The sequence below is a fragment of the Aethalodelphis obliquidens genome, unplaced genomic scaffold (assembly GCF_003676395.1).
Source record: "Aethalodelphis obliquidens isolate GAN/ISIS:26980383/991018 unplaced genomic scaffold, ASM367639v1 scaffold57, whole genome shotgun sequence".
NCBI classification, from domain to species: Eukaryota; Metazoa; Chordata; class Mammalia; order Artiodactyla; family Delphinidae; genus Aethalodelphis; species Aethalodelphis obliquidens.
In genome coordinates, this window is record NW_020838001.1 from 12,431,371 (window position 1) to 12,454,601 (window position 23,231).

The following is a 23,231-nucleotide window of genomic DNA, read 5'->3' on the forward strand; positions in this document are numbered from 1 at the left end:
TTTTTTTGCGGTACGCGGGCCTCTCACTGTTGTGGCCTCTCCCGTTGTGGAGCACAGGCTCCGGATGCGCAGGCTCAGCGGCCATGGCTCACGGGCCCAGCCGCTCCGCGGCACGTGGGATCCTCCCGGGCCAGGGCACGAACCCGCGTCCCCTGCATCGGCAGGCGGACTCTCAACCACTGCGCCACCAGGGAAGCCCGCTTTCTAATCTTTTTGTTTGACCTTTTGCCAATCTGATTAGAGGGCTGTCATCTCTCTTGGAATATGGCTGACAAGGGACTTATTTCTGGAGGAGGGGGAGTCTTTTCTTGGCCACTTTCTTGCTGTGCGCTTGGGCTTGCATCATTAGTTTGATCTCCAATCTCCGGGTTGTTTTTTTTTTTTTGGCCTGATCCTCTGTAAGCCAATTGTCCTTTTTAGTTGTGGGACTGGTTTAGTTAAAACCGGATAAGTTAATCCATAAATCCATTTTACTGAGCACAAGTAAATGGGAGTATGTCGCAATACTGTGGATGTGAGTGTATGAGCCCACCCCCTCTGCTTGGTGGGGTACCTTTGCCTCAGTTTCCTCATCTGTGCAGTCTGGCTAATGGCAGGATGCCCCACGGGTCACTTGAGGATTCAGGGAGTGGATACATGCAAAGCGCTCAGAACGGTGCTTTCTTTATCGGATCAGAGTAAGCGCTCAATAAACGTCAGGAGGAGCCGTGGCAGCAAAGCAGGATTTCTTTCTTCATTTTTTTAGATGAGAAAACATCATGCAGCTTTGCCTAGGGCTCATACCAGTGTGGGCTGACCCTCCTGCAGAGGGACACTCCGGACGTTGGGCCCCGCAGACTTTCGTGAGAAGCTCACGGTCATAAAAAGAAGTGCATATTCTTAATAAGAAAGAAATAGAACACACCACTCTTGCTGGCTCTGGAAGCCCTGCTTTAAGAGACCATCAACTGCACTCACCCACGAGAGACAGAAGGAAATAGGGGTGAGGAAACATAAGACCATTAAAAACAAGGACCATAAACAGAAGTTCTTGTATGTTCTTCCCACCCTCCCTGGGATGCCTTGTGCTCTTGCCCCTTCGAAGACCCCTGCTCTAGACCAACAGCTGCATAAAAAACCCTTCAGGTTACCTTCTAGGAGGCAGCACAGGGTAGTAGAGGTGAGTGGATAGGATGGTGGGACCACCTCTCTGGGTTCAGGTCCCAGCTCACTCACTGACCATCCCTATGACCTTGAACAAGTCACTTCACTGCCCCGTGCCTCAGCTTCCTCCTCTGTAAAATGAGAGTCGTAAGGGTTAACGGAGTTTTGTAAGATCCTTAGAGCTGGAGTTGGTGGGTGGTGAGCCCTGTGCCTGTGTTAGCTTTTGTCGTCTTCTCTGAGTGTCACCACTTCAGTTCTGCACCGTCTGAAAGAGGACTCCAGCCCTGACTGGGGGACAGCGTGGTGCTCAGCCTCTTCCCTGTGTAGCTGATCCTTAGCACCACCCCTGACCTGGGTTCAAGGATTCCGGGGAAACCGAGCGTCAGCTAGGCTTCTTAGCAGGCCTGGGATGGAAGGGACCTCCCTCCGTAGTGTCCTTGGCATTTCAGATGCAGTTTGCTGGGTGGTCCTTGGCCAAGGCCAGGGAGGCAGCTTCCCAGGCTGGGTGTGCTTCTTCTCTGCCGTCCCCTGACATTGGTCTAGGTCTGTGTGACCTCCAGGCTCTTGGGCCCTACAGCTGGGCCAGGTACTAGGTTCATATACAGTACATACGAAAGAGTTCCATTCCAAGAGTGTGTTTGTTAGTCCAGTTTGTTCACAAGTCCAACAAAGTTAGCCTAGGTACCCAACTTTTTTTTTTTTTAATTTATTTATTTTTGGCTGCGTTGGGTCTTAATTGCCACGTGCAGGCTTTCTCTAGTTGCAGAGAATGGGGGCTACTCTTCCTTGCGGTGCGCGGGCTTCTCATTGCGGTGGCTTCTCTTGTTGCGGAGCATGGGCTCTAGAGCGCAGGCTCAGTAGTTGTGGCACGCAGGCTCAGCAGTCGTGGCTCACGGGCTCTGAGCACAGGCTCAGTAGTTGTGGCGCACGGGCTTAGTTGCTCCGCGGCATGTGGGATCTTCCCGGACCAGGGCTTGAACCCGTGTCCCCTGCATTGGCAGGCGAATTCCTAACCACTGTGCCACCAGGGAAGCCCGGTACCCAACTTTTACAGATAACGCCAGACACGAAAACTAAGTTATGTGATTGGACATGCAAACACATGTTCGCATCTTTGAAAGTTCGCAACTTGAAGGTTCGTATGTAGGAGACTTACTGTACAAGCAGCCAAAATCTCCCTTTGGAGCCTGGAAGGGCTGGTGGGTGGACATGAGTGAGGTGGAGGAGACAGGAAGCACATGGTCTCGAAGGAACTGTTGAGTTGCTCTGTGCTCTGAGCTGGCCCATGGGCCACTGATGGAGTCTTATCTACCAGGGAATCACACTCTCCCTGTTTGCAAGGATGCTGGGCTCCAAGGGGCTCTTCATCCCCTAGCCCCAGGGCAGCAGGGGTGCTACCTCGCTGGGTCGCTGTGCTGTGGGCATCACACATCTGCCTGTGGCACGCAAGCGTCCAGGCTGTGATTTCTGTTAACGGGCGTGTGCTTCTGTCCTGGGCTGCACAGCTCTTGATTGCAAAGAAGCTGGTTCCCCAGGACCCCGAGTGGGCCCCAGAGAGGGTCTCTGGCACCATTGGGCAAATGGATTTGCTGCTTCTAGCTGGCCCGTGGGCACAGAGCAAACCGACTTTGACGGCAGCTGGGGAGACTGCAGTGGGCAGTTAGAAAACAGCCTGATTTCTGAGTTGCCAAAACCAGTTTCCCATACTGGGTATCAGAAATAATTGAGTCAGCAGATCTTTCTGGGGTACGAACTCCTTGTCAGTTCTGGGCGTTGAGTGTCTGGGGAAGGAGATTCTATGAAGAATTCTCCTTCTTTCCTCCCCAAGTTCCTTTCCAGGCAGAGGTAGCATCACGCCTCTTTGTTGTGATCTGCAGGTCGGTGAAATGAATTTCCCCTAAAATACCACTTTTGCATAATATCCCCTGGGCCTAAATGTCAGAGGCACCCCCTTGCCCACCTGTGGATGGGGCCTCCAACCTTATCTTGATGTATTTAAAAGTACATCAAGTATTTAAAGTTGGCGGCTGTAAGAAAGAGAGACTTCAGTGGCTTAAATGAGATAAAAGTTTATTTCTCAGTAGTGATGCAGGCTTGGGGTGGGGCACCTCTGCTCCATTCGGACCCTGGTCCCTTCCAACGCCTTCCTCCGTCCTTTGCTGCGTTGTATTCCACTACCGTGGCCATCTTCCAGCCTATGGCAAGAGGAGGGAAGGGAGGAAAGGGAGGGAGGCAGTTTTCTCAAGGAAATGATGTAGAAGTGAGGCATACTGGCCATAATGTGGTCACGTGACCACGCCTGGCACAAGGGATGCTGGGAAGTAGAGTCTGTGGTTGGGCAGCCATGTGCCAGCTGAAACTCCATGCCTATGACGGAAGAGGAGCACGGATTTGGGGGCCCTCCGGGGGCTTCCTTAGCCGGCATTCTGTGCCCTCCAAGGTCTCTTTCCAGCTTCCTCTCTGTTAGCACTTTGGGATCTCTCTGCCCCTGCCTTGGTCCCCCCAGAGTTCCAGATGGACCTGTGTGGTCCCTGGCTCTGAGGACTCCTCCCAGCAGGGACCTTGCCTATCCCTATCCTCAGCCTCTTCATCTTCGCCATCCTCCCAGGCCCATCTTGCTCCTCCCCGGTGCCTTTCCTGACCACATCGCCCTGAACCCCATGGAGGTTCAGTGAACGTCATGCACACCTAACATCTTGGTCATTTAGTATAGATGACCAGGTAGAATTTGGGAACTGTTCCCGTCTATTCTCACGTCCTGAGCTAGAGAGGGTGCTCTCAGAATCCTCTGCCCCTGGTGGAACTCACATTGCATTGGTCACCTGTTCTGCAAGCATTTATTGAGCACCTACTGTGTGCCAGAGAGTGTAGTAGGTGCTGGGAATACCGTGGCAAATGCTTGATAGATGCTTGATAATGCTTCCTGTCCTTATGGAAGTGGCATTCTTGTGGAGGAGATAAAGTAACAAGTCAAGACACGAATAAATAAAGGGGGGAGGAGAGAGGCAAAAACCCAACCAAACAAAACCCATAACAAAACCAGATGTCCACTAGGGCCGTGTGAGCTGAGTGAGTCCTTTCACCTCGCTGAGCCCCAAGCGCCTGTTCTGTGAAATGGTCATCTGTGTGTGCTCCTGCCGGCGTTGTTCTGGCACACTCACCAGACGGAAGCCATCGATCAGGCTGTGTTGGGTTTCTGTCTGCTCACAGATGCGCCTCCAGTGGTGCATTGAGATTTTGGGGGTGCGAGGGAGGCAGGGGCAGGTTCTGTGTGTGGGAAGGAAGGGGGGCATTCCCAGGGGAGCTCCTGCATTTGCCAGCTCATGCACCGCAACCCCCGATCGCTCTCCCAGGGCTCCAACCTCACGGACATCTGCACCCAGCTCCTCCTGCAAGGGACTTTGTTAAAAATCTCCGCCGGCAATATCCAGGAGAGAGCCTTCTTCCTCTTTGACAACCTCCTTGTCTATTGCAAGCGGAAATCCAGGTGAGTTGCTGGGGAGACTGGGACGGGGCTGCCCGGGTGGGCTGGGAGACTGGGACAGGGCTGCCCGGGTGGGCCGGGAGGCTGGGATTGGGTTGAACTCTTGACATAGGCTTGTCACTTCCCTCTCTAGGCCTCCCTTTTCTCTTCTGAGTTCAGGGATTTGTTCTAGATCAGCACTATTCAAGAACATAGGTTATTTAAAATTTTCTGGTAATCACGTTACAAAGAGCAAAAGAAATAGGTGGAATGAATTTAAATAACATTTCATTTACCCCAATATGTGCCCAAATATTATTATTTCAACTTAACTTAAAAATTTATTAAATAGGTATTTTGCATTCTTTTTAAAAATTTACACTAAAGCTTCAAAATCTAGTCTGTATGTTACACTTATAGCACATCTCAATTTGTACTAGGCACCTTTTAAGTGTTCAGTAGCCACCTGTGGCTTGTGGCTGCCACAGTGGACAGTGTAGGTCGAGACGATCATGGAAGTTTGGAGAGTCTTTGTGCCACCAGAATCCTGTGATTCTAAGATCCAAAGGTAGATGGTTTGAGGGGAGGGAAGTCCTCTCCTGTTAAGTTTTTTGAGGGAAAGATAGTATCTTTGTCATCTTTGTGTCTTTCACTGGAGCTTCTTAAACTTTGTAGCGTGAACGGATGGGTGGATGAGTGGTAGACTGATGCGGATGTATGTGTGGTTGGATGTGTGGGCAAATGGGAGGAGGGATAGATGGGTAGTTGCAGGTTTGGGAGATGAATGGGAGTGATTGTCTATGTGTGTATGAATTGGTTCGTGGATGGATGAACGAGTAGATGAATGAGTGAGCAGTCAAGTGGTTGGAGATTTAGGAGATGGCTGGATGGAGGGATAGGTAGAAAGTTGGGGGAATCTGTGAATGTTTGGGTAGTTGGAGAAATGGAAATGAAGACATGATGAGCCGGCAGAGGTTATATTTATTTATTTATTTAAATATGTATTTATTTATTTTTATTTGGTTGTGCCAGGTCTTAGTTATGGCTCGTGGGCTCCTTAGTTGTGGGATCTAGTTCCCTGACCAGGGATTGAACCCAGGCCCCCCTGCATTGGGAGTGCAGAGTCTTAACCACTGCACTACCGTGGAAGTCCCTAGGACAGGTGTATTTAAATGAAAGGCGTGTTGGGGTCTTTATGTATGGTTTGTTGAGTGAATGGGTAGATGGATGGATGGTTGGATGGTCATAAACTTGGGAGGCTGAGTGGGTGGTGGAGGTTTGGAGATCAGTGGAGGGATGATCAGTTGGATGGGTGTGTTGAAGGATGATTGGTTGATAGTTGCCAGGGTGGTTGGACTCTGGTACGGGAGGTTGGTTGATAGGATGGTTGAGTTGATGGATAGGTGGATGAATGATTGGAGAGACGGAAAGTTAGGAGACGGAGGGGTAGGGGCACGAGTGGATGGTTGGATGCATGAGTGGGTGGGTAGATTGGTGGACCAAGAGAATTCTTGCCTTTCAGTTTTCTCGCTGAGGAGGTAGAGGACAACTGACCAGTGCAGCCCTTTTTGAATTAAGCTTCCTGTTATTTTGTTTTAGGGATGAAATGGTGACTTTCCAGAGGCTTCTTTACTCTTTTATCTAGCAAAAGTTAGGGCTGAGGGGAGGTCCAGATCCTGGGTCCTACTGTCAGCATCACCTCCAACTTCCCTTGTGGCTCTGGGCTTGTCACTTCCTGTCTGTCTGAGCCTCGTTTTCCTTGTCTGATTCTGCTGGCCTCCTAAGGTGGTGGTGAGGAACCTTTCCACAGGATGAATGAGGGCTTTCCGTGTGAGTGTGGGGAAGCTTCTCATGGTCTTCCTCCTCCAGCCTGACCTCTCTGAGCCTCAGTTTTCTCTTCTGTAAAATGAGGTTGATAAACCCCTTCTTACAGTAGTGTTTGCTTAAGAGCAACTGTTGAATCCCTGCTCAGCCATTTCTCTAGCTCTGTGACTTTGCCTCTCTTTGCTTCAGTTTCCTCATCTGTAAACTAGGATGAATTATCATGTATCTTGTACCGTGTACAAGGGCAAACATGTTAAGTGTGCCTGGCACATAGTAAGTGCCCAGAATAAGGAGTAGCTGCCATTACTGTTAACTTACCTCCACATGTGATGTGTTCCTTTTCAGTGCGATCCCACGGGTGCAGCACCTGGCACATAGTAGGTGCTTTAGCCACAGGCCCCTCCCCTTCCTCCCTTTCCTCCCTGTTCTGGGACTTGGTCCTTCTGGTCAGAGATCTCCATCTCCCTCTTTCACCATCTCTGAGTGGCTGGGTCAGTGTGTCTCTTTCTCATTTGATATTTTATTCCCGTTAGTCTGTCTGCATCTGTCTCATGTCCTCCTATCCCCCCATCAATGCCCCCTTCTCCTTCCTTCTTGCTTCCTGCCTGTTCTCACTGGAGCCATCCTGAGAGTCCTTCTTCGACAATGCCAAGACCACTGCCAGCGTCCACCCCTAGCCCTTCCCCCCCACCCGCCGTGGGCTGTCTGAAGCAGGCACTTGTCCCAGAACACTGGGGTTTAGAAAGCAGAATGTCCCTTCAGGCCTCTGTGACCTCCCAGCCTGGGCCACGTTTGCTCAGCCTTCAGTCACCCTGTCGTGGGCCCTTCCTCCACTGGAGCAGTAGCAGCTGATGCCGACTGTACTGGACACCCAGTGGGTCGTCTAGGGCGCACGCACTCTTGTAAGGCCGTTTCCTGTCTCAGGCCTGCAAATGAGCTGGGCTGGCTAGAAGGAGAGGGCACATCTGTCGCCTGGGAGAACCTGGCAGGCGGCCTCCGCCCCTGCTCTGGGTCAGGAGCCAGAGGGCTGGGCTCCGAGAGGTCTCAGAGGGATTGGGCATTGGTGGATGGAACTCGCAGCGTGGCTGTGATGTAGTCACAGGAAACGCCTCACGCTGGTAGGTGTCTGTCTATGGTTGTGTCTTTGCCTGGGCCGTGCCAGGCACTGCCTCTCCGGGTTGTGGGTCAGGGGAGGTCTCTGACTCGGAGTGCTTCTGGTCTGGTTCAAAAGCAGAGGCTCCTTGGATGTCAGAAGTGGAAGGGAGAGTTTTTAAAAACACACCTCCCCATTCTTCAGAAGGCGAAACTGAGACACAGAAGAGCTAAGTCTCACGTATCTCGACTGCTTGTTTAACATCTTAGAGGCGTCAGCAGCGTGTAGTGGTCAAAGACTCAGAGACGCTGCTGTTTGCAAGCTGTGTGACCTTGGGCAAGTTATGTCAGCTCTTTGTGCCTCTGTTTTCCTGTCTGTTTAATGGGGATGAAAGCAGTCTCTGTCTCATGAGGTGTTTTTTATAGATTAAGATAAAACATGTAACGTGGTTAGAATGATGCCTGGCACATGGTATGTAAGGTAGAAGAATCTAAATCTGTATCTTCCCTTGGGTGTGTCACAGACAGCTTACCCTTAACTTGGGTCTAAAACAAGACTCTTCATTTTCATTGTAACTCCTGCTCCAAACCTTTTCCTCCTTGAGTCGTCGTCATTCCCAGTAAATGGCACCGTCATTTACCTAGGATCTCAGGCCAGAATCTTAGTTGTCCTTGATTCTGACCTGCCTCACCCCCCATCACCAGCAAGTGCTTTGCATTCTCTCATCAAACGTTGGTCAGAACCTCAATGTAATTATGATAAAAATTCCAGGAGGGAGGTTGTGTGTATATGTACGTAAATGATTTTAAAATTTAGGTGGAAACAGAAAGAGACAAAAATAGCTAAAGACAGTTTTGAAGAAGAACAAAGCTGGAGGACTTTCATTACTGATACCACGGCTCACTATAAAGCTATAGTAATTAAGACAACGTAGTATTGGTGTAAAAACAGACAGAAAGATTAATGGAATGGAGTAGTGAGTTCAGAAGCAGACGTACATGTAAGCAGTCATTTGAATTTCAACAGAAGCACCAATGAGGTACAATAAATGGTGCTTGGTCAGTTTGATATCCAGTGGGAAAAATGAGTCTTGAACCCTTACTTCACACAGTATACAGAAGTCATCCTCAGATGGATTATTGATTTCACTGTGAAAGATAAAACAATAAAGCTTCTAGAAGAAGGCATAGGAGGCTATCTTCATGATCTGGGGGTAAGCAAAGATTTCTTAGATTGGACAGAAAGTATAATTATAAAGGAAAAATAGATTTATCAGACTACCTTAAAATTAAGAACTTCCGTTCATCAAAAGACACCAAGATGAGAGTAAAAAGGCAAGCCACAGAGGAGGAGAAGATCTTTGCAATCCACTTTGCAAAGGACTCATATCCAAAATATATAGGCCAAATTTGGCCCTCTGCCTATTTTTATAAATAAAGTTTTATTGGCACACAGCCATGCCCATTCATTTTTGTGTTGTCTGTGGATGCTCTCATGCCTCAAGGGCTGAGTTAAGTAGTTGTAACAGAGACCATATGGCCCACACAATTGAAAATGTTTACTCTCTGGCCCTTTTTCAGACGAAATTTGCCGAGCTCTGCTATAAATCATTAAGAAAAAGACAGACAACCCAACAGAAGAATGGTCAAGGGACAGTCATTTCACAAGTGGAAGATACCAGATGGCCCATAAACATGAAAAAGTGCTCGGCCTCATTATTCATCAGGGAAATACAGATGAAATCTTTATTAGAGACACTCCTTTCTGCTGCCAGAATGGCCCAAATGAGAAATTAAATACCAGTTGTGGAGGATGTGGAGCAACTGGAATGTCCCTCTGCTGCTAGGGGTGGGAGAATTGATACGGCTTGGCAGTATCTACCAAAGCCGATCGTATGCATTCCTTATAACCGAGCAATTCAACTCCTAGGTAGATAACCCGGAGAAATGCACACGTATGTTCTTCATAAGACATGTGCCAGAACATTCCCAGCAGCACCAAACTGGAAGCACCCAAATGTCCATCACCATCACCCTGTGCGATTCCACGTATGTGAAGTTCTAAAACAGGCAGAGTGAATCTATGAGTTTAGACGTCAGGGTAGTGGTTACCCTTGCAGGGGGTAGTGACCAGAAGGGGGCGTGATGGAGGGCTTTCGGGGTACCTTCTGCCCTCCTGTATTGGAAGGTATATTCTCAGAGACTTTGTTTTGTTCCCTGCTGCAGCCCTAGCACCTAGAATAGTGCTTGGTGCCAAGCAGGTATTTGCTTGAGTGCCTGTTGAATGCATGGGTGAGTGACTCCCCTGGTCCCAACTTGGTATCCTTCCCATACGAAGCACTGGTCAGATTGTTTGTTGAGTGACTAAATGGGTGAGCAAGAGAATTCACCTGAATGAATGAATGAATGGTGGGTAGGTAGATGTAAGTGGATGGATGGATGGACTTCCTACTCCAAGTTCCTTTCCATTCTGGTTTTATTTCAGGAAGTTCCTGTTTGTTAGACACCCTGAGAGTCTCTACCCATTTTCTAGCCTAGAAGAGTGGGTTTCTGTTGCTTCTTGTTGGTTTCACATCCACATCTCCTGTTGGCTCAGAAGTAGCTCTGGGAGGTCAGCAAGGCTATTAACCCATTTTCCAGATGAGGAAGCTGTGGCTGAGAGTGGAAAAGTGACTTGCTCAAGTCACCCAACCACCAGCCAAAATGCCATACTTCTGACCTGGTTCCCGCACTTCTCCTGTCCCCGGGCGCCCTTCTGTGTTACTGCCTTGCTTCCCTTTGCTCTGTTGAAGACGGTTGAGCCCCAAGGAGAGGAGGCATAGGGGACATTGACTTCCCACTGTCTTTCAGGGTCACTGGGAGCAAGAAATCCACCAAGAGGACCAAATCCATCAACGGCTCCCTGTATATCTTCCGGGGTCGAATCAACACTGAAGTCATGGAGGTGGAGAACGTGGAGGATGGGACAGGTAGGTCCCCACCCATGCCCTGCCCGAGCCCAGCCCCCCTGCTCTACAGCACAGTCTCTGCTGCGGTTCACCAGTGTTTTCCTTTGATCGGGAAAGATAACCTGTCCACAGAAAAGTGCCTAAAACATATGCACATAAAGCCAACCCCTGGGTGGTCACCATTCAGGTTAAGAAATAAACTGCTACCTGCACCCCAGAAGCCCCTCACACGCCCCTCCCTGGCCACAGTGCCTCCTTCCCCCAGAAGTAACCACTCTCTGAATTTTGTGATGATGATTTTCTTGCCTTTTAAACATATTTTTACCTCCTAAATATGCATTGCTAAACATTTTAATTAAGATTTCTGTTTTTGAACCTTATTTAAATGGTTATATGATTACAAATACATATACAATTATATATATGTATTTCTTATTATTATTGCTTCTCACTGTGTTTCTCTGGGTAGCACTGGCCCAGAATGTGGATTCTTTTTTTTTTTTAAATTGAGGTTTAGTTGATTTACAACATTCTATTCGTTTCAGGTGTACAACATAGTGATGCAATATTTGTATAGATTGTACTCCATTTAGTTACTACAAAACAGTGGCTGTGTTCCCCTGTGCTGTACAATATATCCGTGTTGCTTATCTATTTTATACGTAGTAGTCTGTATCTCTTAATCCCATACCCCTATCTTGTCCCTTCCCCCTTCCCTCTCCCCACTGGTAATCACTAGTTTGTTCTCTATATGATATAAAGGGTCATAAAGTATATTGTATATTCTTTCGCATCTTACTTCTTTCACTCAGCCCCGTGGTGGTGAGAGTCATCCGTGTTTCTGCATGTCGCTCTCTGTAGCTTGTCGGTTTCCATTGCTGTGTAGTTTTCTCTTGCACAGATAGTCCCCAGTTTACCCATGCCTTTTGTGAGGGCCATTTGGGTCGTTTCTGTCGTTTACCATTATAGACAGTGATCCTATGAGTATTCTTGTGTGTACACCTCTTGGTGTTTTTGTCCTTGAGCTTGTCCAGGACAGGGGTTCTGAATTGGTTTTGAGCCACAGACCCCTTTGGCAGTCTCACGAAACCTGTGGACCCCTCCTCAGATTCAGGGTATAGCTGGCTGCAGCATTCCTGGGTAACGTCAGCCTGTTTTCAGAGAGGTTTGCCAATTCCCATCCCAGCCAACACTCTGTAAGGGCCCGTGACTTGGCATCATCAGGCTTACACTAGGGTTTTATGTAGCCCAAGTGCCAGAATGAGATGGGCAAGGAGGCATAAGGTGTCTCCCTTTGCAATCGAGGGGGTGGGAGGCTCTTTGCTTGAGGTCTTTGTTGCCCACCAGAGAATAGATAGGAGAGGGAGCATCTGGAGGACAGTAAGTTCAACTCCCAAATCCTGATGCCATTGATGCCTCTGCCGCCCTGTCCTTCTGGAGGAGGAAGGGCTGGTCCTGTGACCTCACTCGTAAGCATATGATGATGAATGTTGGGTTGTATGGCTGAGCTCTTGCTGACCCCGCCTTGCCTCCTTCCCTTGCCAGCGGATTATCACAGCAATGGCTACACCGTCACCAACGGCTGGAAGATCCACAACACGGCCAAGAACAAGTGGTTTGTCTGCATGGCCAAGACAGCGGAGGAGAAGCAGAAGTGGCTGGATGCCATCATCCGTGAGCGGGAGCAACGCGAGAGTGAGTGGCTGGGGGCTTCCCCAGATCCCTGGGGCGTATATGGCTTCCTGCAGCCTCGTCCCTTCTGTAGAGTGAGCTGTGTCTAGGGGAGGGGTGTAGGATCCTTTCCAGAAAGGTCAGAGCTACAGAAAGCAGGTCTTTGAAGGGGCAGAGAGCTCTGGGACTGTTAGAACTTGGTGGGATCTCAGCTCATCTGGTTTAGCCCACCAGACAAATGGGGAAACTGAGGCCCCATGGAAGGGACTTGCCCAAGGTCATGCCAATGTAGTTGATCATCCTGATTCTTTGCTTCCTTCACCCTTGAGGGTTAGTAGTCAAGATGCTCCCTACGTGCCTCTGTCCCCTCCACGGTCCTGTTCCCTTCACCTGGGGTTCTTTTTGTTTGACATTCACCAAGTCTTTGGGAGGAGGTCCTGGGGGCTGCCCCTAACTGTTGTCATGAATGCTTGGCCCGGGCACTTCTGAGGCCCTGCGTTAGGAAGTGCAGAGCTGGGTGATAGTTGGGTGCAGTTTGGGGGTGGGAAACTCTGAACAGAGACCACCGTGCTCGGAAGGGGAGGCCATGGTGTGTTTGGGGGTGAGTTGCTTCCGCTTTCCAGACCTCAGTGATGTGGCCTGGTAAATGGGGATAAAGCTCCTGCCGCAGAGGGTTGCAATGCTGCTAAATGAGGTTTGGATTTGATGATAAATACTTGCAGGTTTGACTCATGATCCTAACAATGGTACCTACCGCCCAGCTTTACAGAAGAGAAAACAGAGGCCCGGTTTCCTCCATATCTATATTCTGTTCTCTTGAAATCCCTACTTGGATGTGTCGTGGACATCTCACACTTACCATGTCTAGTCAGAATTCTTAATTTCCACCCTGTCTTCTGCCCCAAACCCACTCATTCCCTGGACTTCCCCGTCTCAGTAAGTGGCTCCTTCAGTCATCCAGGAGCTCTGAAACCGTTGGTGTCACCCTGATGTCTGCCGACTCCCCAAACTCAGTAGATCAAGTCCCTTTAATTCTGCCTTCCACTTACATGCCAAGGCCATCTACTTTTGTCCTCTCCCTGCTTCCACCCAAGTACAAGTCACCATCATCTGTCAGGAATGAGTATGGGCCCAGCATGGCCAGGTCCACTGAATTTTTTTTTTTTTTGAGAAGTTAGACATTAGGATTTTTAGGTGACATGTCTTGATTTTAAATGTTGCATCAAAATTTATTAAAATGCCATTAGGCCAGGTAAACAACTGAACTTAGCCCCTGCTGGGGCAGGTTTATGACTTCTGACACGGATCAGGGCTGGGTGTGTGGTCAGGACTGGGGGTGGGGGTCAGGGGTGTGGCCTGGTCTGGGTGGGGCTGATCAGTATCTTTGTGGTCGGAATGGATGGCTGTGGTCAGTGCTGGACATATGTGCTCATGAGTGGAGTGTGGCCTGAGTAGGCCTTGGTTGTTAGAATCGGGGTATCACCCAAATCCTGAGCTCAGGGCTGAGTTTCCAGGCGTGGTACATGCTGTGGTCAAGAGCACAGATCTGGAGCCAAGCTTGAGGGTCTAAATCCTGGTTCCACTACTTCTAGACGGGCAACCTTGGACAGGAACTTAATTTCTAAGGACCTCAGTTTCTTCAGCTGTAAAATGGGGATAATGGAACTTGCCTTGTAGGTTTCCTGTGAGGATCAAGTGGCATAGAGTAGGCACTATAAAAGCATTTGCTATTATTATTTGTCACTACTCTTATTGTCAGGATTGGATGGGGTCCAGGTAGAAAATATGGGGCAGTGATTGGGATCATAGTTCTGTGTGTATTGTCTAGAGAAACGGGGAAATTTCCATCCCTGGCCTGGAAGGAAGGTCTCAGTAGGTTTTCTGATAACCTCAGAATTTGGAAACCCATTCTCAGGTTGAAGGGTCGACTGCTTATTATGCTGGGACTTAGCCTCTCTGGACCTCAGCTTTGCAATCTGTGAAATGGGAGACTTACCCACCCTCCTCTACAAGGTCTTGTGTGGGGTCACTGGCAGGTGCCTAGAACAGTGTCCGACATGCAGGGAGTGCTCTATGGGTGACCACTGGCTGTGGCGGTAGTTGGGGGCAGCTGGGGGAAAGGCTTTCAGGAACCACATGCCCGCCTGCTCTGCTCCCCAGCGCTGGTGCTGACCGTGTCCCCTTCGCAGGCCTGAAGCTGGGCATGGAACGGGATGCGTACGTCATGATCGCGGAGAAGGGGGAGAAGCTTTACCACATGATGATGAACAAGAAGGTGAACCTGATCAAGGACCGTCGGAGAAAGCTGAGCACCGTCCCCAAGTGCTTCCTTGGCAAGTGAGTGACCCCATCCTGGCCTCCGCTGTGTCCCTGGGTCTTGGCTGGAGGCTGGAGGTGGGCAGACGATCTGTACCCACGTGCTTTTCCCAGCCCTGCCCCTTCCGCCATGGGCAGAGCCACTAAGGCACCTCGAATCCTTGTGGAACAGTCCTTGGAGATCAAGGACAGTGGGTGCCCATATCAGGGCTTTCAAATGTTTTGACCACAACTCACTGCAAAATGTAAGTTTTATATTGTGACCTGGTACACACCTTCACGTAATATATGACTGAAGCCAAAGTTTCACAAAATTTACTGTGCTTGTTACACTCTGAAAATACCTGTCTATTCTGTTCTATTCTATTCTATTCTACTCATTTCTTCATTCATTTCAAAAATAGTGCTGAGTGAAACGCATGAAATTGATTTCACAAACTGTGAGCGGGTTTTCCACCATGGATTGAAAAACGCTGCTCTAGCATTCAAGCAAAGAGAAGCCCCTATAGATATGTCAAGCAGAAAGGTATTTAATGCAGGGAGTTGATGTCAAAGATTTTGGAAGAGCAAACGTAGACCTTTGAATTAGCCTTTTTGGACTGTCATAACAAAGTATCACCGTCATGGGAGCTTAAACAATAGAAATTTATTTTCTCATAGTTCTAGAGGCTAGAAGTCTGAGATCAAGATGTTGGCTGGGTTGGTGTCTGGTGAGGAACTCCCTTCCTGAGATACACAAGGGGAAGGGGAGGTCCATAGGGTTTCAGTACTTAGGGCTTCCAATTTCTCTGTCTGGGAATTACGTTATTTCCTAATAATAAAACATTATTACCCCCCACCCCTATTTTATAACCAAGGATCAAAGGATCAGAGCACAGGTGAGATGGGATTGGATCCTAAACCCACGTTTAACTCTCATTCACCTGGGGGAGGGGGCTGGGGATTGGGAGAAGCAGGAGAAATGCATTCCTTATAAAACCATCAGGCTGTTTCCAGGCCCTACTGTGTGTTAGACCTAGTGGTCGGTGCTCTGGAGAGGGTAGAAGAATGCTCAGGGCTCCTGACCGCACGAAGCTTGTGGGGAGAGAAGTTTGCCTGTGAGGCTGGGATTTTGTTGAGAATTTATTAACTTACACCCCACCCGCTTCCCAAAAGATTTTGAAGAGTCCTGGGGTAAAAGCGGCTGTAATTATTGTATTGCCGTAGACCAGGTGAGACGTGCCGTGGACTGGGGTAGTCACCGTGGAGATGGGGGCAGGTAGTTGCATTCTGGATCATGTGGAAGGTGACAGCATTGGCTGATGGGGTGGAGAAAAAGGGAATTAAGGATCCTGAGCACTGGAAGGGCTGGAGTGCTGATTGCTGCGAAAGGGGAGACAGAGGCAGGTTTCAGAGGGTGGGAGTAGAGCCCAGAGGCTCCACTTGGATGCCTACACTGAGACAGGCTCCCGGACAGAGATGTCGACTTGTTAGTTGGATATGAAATCTTGACCCGGGGAGAAAAGTTCTGGCTTGGAGACCTAAGTGCAGGGGATGTGGGCATTTAGATGGTTTTCAAAGCCATGAGACTGAATGAAATCCTGCAGGGGGATGGACAGAGAGAGGGATGAGGCAGAGACTGGGCTCTGGGGCGGAGGAGGAAGCAGCAAAGGAGACTGAGAGGGAGCGGGCAGAGGGGTGGGAGGCACGCTGGCGAGTGCAGTGATCTGGAAGCCAGCTGAGGGAAGATGCAGAGCCCGTTTGCACGTGTTAAGGTCGAGATGCCCAGGAGACGTTCGCATATTGAACAGATGTTGGATGGGCAGCTGGAGGCCAGTGTGAAGCCGGGGGCAGGGGGCCAGGGGGAGCTGATTGGTCATGGCTTGGGGCAGCAGGCAGGGGATTTTGGGGGTGTTTGGGCCCCTGGAGTTGGCCTGGATGCCTTGGAGTCAGGCTGCCCTTTTGCCCTCAGGGTTAGTTGACCCCAACTCCATGTTCCCTGGGAGGGTCTGTGGAGGGGAGGCTGTGGGCCCCAGACCTGTGGGAAGCAGGGAGGGGGCAGCCGGGCTGGTCTCCATCAGCTAATTCCTAATCCCTGGGCAGAAAGGAGGTTTCTCTCGAGGAGGGGTTTGCTTCCGGCGCCCCCAGGGTCAGAGGACCCCCCCCCCCCCCCCGCCTCTTTCCAAACCCTTTGGAGAGCTTAGTCCAGCTGGATGGGCTAACCTGTCTGTGATTAGGGCTTCAGCAGGGTGTTCTGTCTCCTCAGGAAGGATTAGGGGAGATTTCTTTTACTGCCCATTTGAAACAGGGCCAGGATTGAAGCTTGTTTGGCAATCATTGGGCCCTCAAGGACCAGACTTCCTGCAGGAGATCGTGCTGATAAAAACTCTCCTTGTGTGGCTTTGCTCTGCACACAGCCCGGGGCTCGTGGTCCTCCTCCTTCCTGGTCAGGGCCCAGCTCCTCCTCCAGGAGCACCCGGGCCCCCTCCAGTGGAAGGAACCAGCAGCCACAGAGACACAATCGCGGAACCTTTCTCTGCTCCAGGTGCTGCCATGTGGCCGTGCCTTTTAATCTTTGTGTGACACTGTGAGGCAGTTTCCCATTTTAAGGGTGAGGACACTGAGGCACAGAGAGGGAAAAGGTCCTACACAAGGTCACATGGGCACAAATTGGGGGCTGGGATTTGAACCCAGTACTTTCTCTCACCACACTCTGCTGCGTTTATCCATTTTTATCTCTATTCAGCACATTTGGTTTTTCCTTGATCGTTACCTGTCTCTACTAGATGGGGGACTCCAGGAATACAAAGTGTCTGATTTATCTTTATAACCTTCAAGGGTTAGGCTTTGAATCAGACTTGGACTCAAGTCCTGCTTCCCCTGCCTTCTAGCTGTGTGACTTTGGGTAAGTTTCTTAACCTCTCTGAGCCTCAGTAAATGACCAATTAATGAGAGAGAATGAAATGTTTGCCTTGCTGGATTGTCGGAGGATACAGAGAGAAAACACATGTGACATGCTCAGCACACTGTGGGCAAGAGTGATGGAAATGTGATGGAGCTTAAGGAGTGGCCTGTTTCTGCCCTCATCAGAGACAAAGCTCATGGATGCCACGTGAAGAAAAACAAAGGAATGAAATCTGTGTATTTTTGTGGAGGCTTCATGGGAGGAACATGGCGTTTGCCCTCTAGGATCCTCGGATTCTAGCGAGACAAAATTGATTCCTTCATCTATCCCAGTCATTGTTTATTGAGCCCTTACTGTGTGCAAGCAGTGAACAGGACAGAGGAAACCCCTGCCCTCGTGGAGACAACAGGCCAGTAGGGGAATCAGAAACTAGATAAATACAAATAAGGAAGGGAGTTTCAGTGACTTGATGAGTGCTTTAAGGAAATAAGTAGGTTGATGTGAGGAGGTGAGGAAAGGGGGTGTGGTTTCAGCCAGGGTGGTCAGGAAGGGCCTCTTGGGGGAGGTGACATTTTAACCAAGATCTGGATGACAAGCAAGAGCCAACCATGAGAAGATCTGGGAGAACAACATTCCTGGCAGAGGGAATAGCAGGTGCGAAAGCCCCAAGGCTGCAATGAGCCTTGAGTAAATTGAGGAACAGCGAGGAGGCCAGCGTGGCTGGAGGGAATGAGTGGCTGGGGGGTGTCGAGATGAGGCCACAGTGGGTAGCAGGGGCCAAATCAGGCAGGTAAGGGGTGAGGGGTTCAGATTCTATCCCAGGTGCTCTGGGAATCCATTGAAAGAGTTTACGTGGGAGAGTGAGGCGAGCGAGGATGAACTCATTATACAGGCCTGGGATGAGGGCACTGTCAGAGCTTTAAGAACTCAGGGCACAAGGTGTGATGGTCTATCTGGCAGGGCAGTCAGGGAAGGCTTCCTGGAAGAAGAAGGCCTTTGGTTATACTCTAGACAGAGTTAGATGTCATTCATTAATTGAAGTCTGCCAGAATGGGAGCACCCACGTGCAAGAGGCCACACTGTCTCACCCACCTGTGGGCACAGGTACACAGTATTAGCGCGTAATAGCTGATCAATAATGATTCGTCAGGCATTGCTGCAGACACCACCCGGAAGCATCTCAGGCAGTGGAGTCACAGAGATGAACATAAAACCCCCAGTTCCTACCCTTGTGGAGCTCAAGGCCATGGAGGAGACGGGCAAGAGAAATGGGATTCTTGTATTGGGGATGAGTATACATTGGATCTCAGCTTGGGGGCTCCCCCGGGAAGACTGCCAGGGTGTACCTGTGTGTCCCCTGTGCCTAGCCTTGGACTTGACACTTAAAATTCATGTTTACTGGGTGCACGATACTGGGGGGCAGGAAGGAAGAAGGATGCTGCCGTTAGCTGACACATGCTAACTCTCAACTAGTCCCCCATTCCCTGAATCTCAGACTCCCCGCCAAAGCAGGCTGACCTGCTCCCTGTGTCCGCAGCGTACGTCACCCTGCTCCCGGTTAGGTCTTTCTGGAAGACTGGATCTCGCTTCTCTTTGCCCCCACCCCCACCAACTGGCAGATTGCTGGTTCCCTAACCTTCTTACTCAGGCCTTGGTATACGCTGACCCTCCTGCCTGTAACACATTTCCTTGCACCCAGCGGTAGCACATGGCGCCCCACTGACACAGTGTGGTTCGCAGATGTGTTTTCCCTGGGCCACACGGTGCTTTCAGAACATTTTGGATTCAATATCAACATTTAACAGTTGGGAGATTTCACAGGAAATGCTGGGTTTCCAGCTTCTCTTGAAAAGTCGTAAGATGCTTTAGTCTTCCCATGCGGCCACAGTTGGCCGCAGTGAGTGGCTGCCGTCTTCAGAAACTCTGGCTGGTTCAGCAGAGTTTCCACCTGGTCCCTTTTACTCATTTATGAGAGTTTAAGGTCCCTGCATCAGAGGTGAATTTTGTCTGGTTTTGTAGGCTGGATCCCAGCTTAGGACTCAACATGATTTGAAAGTTACCGACTAAATCCAGAAGACCCCTGAATGAACCCCTTGCCAGATGGACCCGGCTGAGGCCCAGAGAGGGACAGCAGTTTGCCCAAATTTGCCCAGTAAGTTGATCCTCAAAAAGGCTCAAGACTCAGCTCAGGGCAGAAACCTGGGTCACAGTTGCTGTCCTCTGGGCTGCATTTTTCTGCCCTTGCAGCTGCTGTGGGCAACTTCCTGTCCCCCTTTTGGGACCTGCTGTGGTCCCTGTTGGGACCCCCCACGGTGCTGCCGGTCCGTGCCAGAGGTGGCCCCCGATGGGACAGCTGGTGGGCAGCCAGAGGCTGAGTCTCCAGCTTCCGAGAGTGGGCACTCAACATCTGTTCACCTCCCCCAGCTGCCGGCAGCTTTCTTTCTGCCTCTGATTTTTGGGGCTTCAAGAAGAGACCTGGGGGAGGCCAGGACCATCTCTCCCCCACTCGGGGCTCCCGCTCCACAGAATAGATCCATTTCTTCTACGCCCCCCACCCCGGCTCTCACTGGGGTTCCCTGAATGCCTCCGCACACACTGCTACCTACACACAGGGCAGGTCTTTGCTAGCCAAACACTGCAAAGCTAAAAATAGCCCTGCCCCCCTCTGGCCCTGTAATTGGAGACAGGACAGCTGGTTTTGATAAGCTCCCCACTCTGGCCAGCTGCCACCCGCTTTCATTGAGAACAGAATGACCACATCCCCAGCTATCCCCTGGCCTGCTGACTTCCAGTGGGTGGAGCTCTGCATGGAGCCCAAACTCTACTCCGAGAACCAGGACCTGGGCTCTGACTGAGCCTCTGCCCCTCTGGGTAGTCACGTTGGATTTGCCTCATTTCCTCTGGGCTTTTGAGCACTTCTTTCTTACTGAGACCTTCCTGCTTACCCCAGAACATTCCTTCTTGTTTGATGGTTCATTCCTTTATTTGTTCAAAAGATTATTGAGCCTTGCTGTGCTTTGGACCATCTTCCAGGTGCGGCGGGTGTAGAGCTGTGAATCAGACAGAGCTCCCCATCAGCATGGAGGTGACATTCTGGTTCAGGGAGATGGTTGATAAACACATAAATAAATCTGTAAATAGTATGATACAAATCCAGTGATAAGTGCTAAAAAGGAAGTAAAACGGAAAGATGGGGATGGTTTGTGTGGGTGTGGGGTGTCTTGATGAGGTGGTCAGGGAAGACTTCTCCGAGGAGGTGATATTTGAGCTGAGACCTAAAGATGAAAGAGAAAGGCTGTGTGAAGAGCTGGGGAAGGGTGTTTCTAGGCAGTGGGAACAGCAAGTGCAAAGGCCCTGAGGCAGGCAGGAGTCTGGCAGTTTTTTTTAAGCAGGGGAAGATGGTGGGTGAGACTAAAGCAGAATAAGTGAAAGGTATAGGAGATGAGGAAGGGGCAGTTCATCGTGTCAGGGCCTTGCCATCATGTGGGCAGAGTTTGGATGTTTTTCTGAGAGTAACCAGGAAGCCCACCGGAGGGTTTTAAGTGGGAGAATGAGATGACTTGATCACCCTTAGCTCTTCTGACTCTCCACAATCATCTTTCTGGGTCCTTATTTCTTCCTGCTTATTGGTTTCTTCATTCCTTCTGTCTGTTCATCCAGCCAGCCAGCCATCATCCATCTCCCCACTCATCTACCCAGTAATCTCTCCACTTATCACCCACCCATCTGTTGCCCTCCCCACCCACCTACCCACTAATTTTCCCAGCCACCTAGTCATTTTTCTGCCTGTCAGATCATCCAGTCATCTGCTCACTTGTCATTCATTTATCCACTCATGTGTCCATCCCCTCTCTCTGTCTCTCTCATCCATCCTCCCATCCGTCCATCCATCCATCCATCCATCCAGTGAGCCTGAGGCGGGGCCTGGGTCTGCTCACACCCACCTCTCTGCCATTGGTCTTGCGGAAAAGCATCTGGCCTCAGCACGACCCCCAGGCCTGTGGTGTCCTAAGCTCTGCTTTCCTGTGGGCAGTTCTGGCTGTCACTCCTGGGAGTCAGGGGGGCCAGGCCAGTTCAGTGCTGGCCCCTGTGGCCTCAGGACTGGGGAGGTCCTCTCAACCGCATGTTATGTTCCTGGCAGTGAGTTTGTTGCCTGGCTCCTGGAAATTGGCGAAATCAGCAAGACGGAAGAAGGCGTGAACCTGGGCCAAGCCTTGCTGGAGAACGGTATCATCCACCATGGTGAGTGCAGGCTAGGCCTGGGGGGCCGAACAGTAGGACCAGGTCAGAGCTCAACAGTGCTGTGCTTCCACTAACTCAGAGGCCATTTCTACACTTCTGTGTGGCCAGCTGTTCCTTCATGGTTTGAAGGAAGAGCCTACAGGATCAGCTAATGGATCCAAAGTGGAGAGTGAGACAGGGAAGCGCTAGGGGCGACTCGGGGCCGTTGTGTAGAGATGGGTTCATAAATCTTGACATAAATCTCACACCCCAGCCTGCTTCGTGATCTAGCTCCAGGGAGATGCTGGGCAGGTGGGCCTCAGGGCAGACTGGAGCGGGCATTTCTGGGCCTCTCATGAGACCGGCAGATGCCCCAGCCCCCAGCTATGGGTCTCAGCGGGCCCTGCACGTAGCCGGAGGACCTGGAGTGTGGGCAGGGGCTTTGGAGAAAGTGTGCTTGGCATGGAGCCTGGCCGAGTGGAGAGTGAGGATGGTGGGCGTGGGTCAGGAGGGGCCGAGGGGGCGCCCAGCCTCACCAGCCCTGGGGTCCCTCCAGTCTCTGACAAGCACCAGTTCAAGAACGAGCAGGTGATGTACCGCTTCCGCTACGACGACGGCACCTACAAGGCCCGGAGTGAACTGGAGGACATCATGTCCAAGGTGGGAACCCCTCCACCCTGACCCCATGACCTTGACCCCACAGTCACCGCAGAGCAGGCCTCTGCCCCAGTGACCTGTTCTCCACTGCCCTCACCAGTCTCCCCTCTCCCCCCACCCTCTCTCCCAGCAGCCTGGATGTGGAGGCCCCTGAAGGATGTGGCCTCATCACAGACTCCCGTTTTTTCTCTTTCAGGGTGTGAGGCTTTACTGCCGTCTTCACAGCCTCTACACCCCTGTGATCAAGTAAGTTACTCTCTCCAGGCTTCAGTTTCACCTCTGTCTCTTCTCAGCTGTGTGGCCTTGGGCCAATAACTTAACCTGTCTGAGCCTCAGTCTCCTTCTCCATCAAATGGGGCTAATAACTGTACCTACCCTGTAGGTTTGTCATGAGGGTCAAGTGAGTAAATTTGTGGGAAACACTGCAGTGTGGTGGTGAAGGGTGTTAGTTCTGGATCTCAGCCTGCTAGTCAGCGGCTGTGTGCTCTTGGGCAGTTATCTAACCTGCTGGGGCCTCAACTTTTCCCTCTGTGGAATGGGGATAATAATAGGATACACCTCAGGGCCTTTGCACTTGCTGTTTCCTCTGCCTGGGGTGTTCTTCCCCTACATATCTGCATATCTGCTTCCTTACTTACTTCAAATGTCTCCAAGTCAGAGGGGCCCTCCCTGACAATGTGTGTAAAACATCACCATCTGGAACACGCTACCCTCCTTACTTCAGTTTGGTTTTCTTCTTGAAGCTTGTCAGTAGCTGACATACTGTATATTTATTTCTTAGTCTGTATACTGTCTGTACCCCAGGGAATTGTACACTCACCAAGGTCAGGGAATTTGCTCACTGCTGTGTCCCCAGACCCTTGACAACACCTAGAGCGGTGCTGGCCAGTAGAACTTCCCACACTGATAGAGATGCTCTGTGCCTGTGCTGTCCAATGCAGTAGCCACTAGTCACACGTGGGTTTCACACTCTTGAGACTGAAGAGTGTAATCTTAACTCTGATTTAACATT

At 50.4% G+C, this 23,231-nt stretch overlaps 1 protein-coding gene across 2 annotated transcripts in view; it reads left to right on the top strand.

Annotated features, from left to right (window-relative positions):
* PREX1 (phosphatidylinositol-3,4,5-trisphosphate dependent Rac exchange factor 1) overlaps window positions 1-23,231 on the top strand; it is a 197,820-nt gene that overhangs the window by 124,225 nt on the left and 50,364 nt on the right. Inside the window, exons 7-13 of one of the 2 annotated variants that reach the window (XM_027087075.1) lie at window positions 4,497-4,630; window positions 10,373-10,491; window positions 12,016-12,165; window positions 14,331-14,478; window positions 21,483-21,583; window positions 22,119-22,222; window positions 22,416-22,465. In XM_027087075.1, coding sequence (XP_026942876.1) covers window positions 4,497-4,630; window positions 10,373-10,491; window positions 12,016-12,165; window positions 14,331-14,478; window positions 21,483-21,583; window positions 22,119-22,222; window positions 22,416-22,465 — 806 coding nt within the window. Of the gene's footprint in view, window positions 1-4,496; window positions 4,631-9,494; window positions 9,572-10,372; window positions 10,492-12,015; window positions 12,166-14,330; window positions 14,479-21,482; window positions 21,584-22,118; window positions 22,223-22,415; window positions 22,466-23,231 lie in introns of those variants that run through there. The other variant, XM_027087076.1, reaches the window with a different exon arrangement.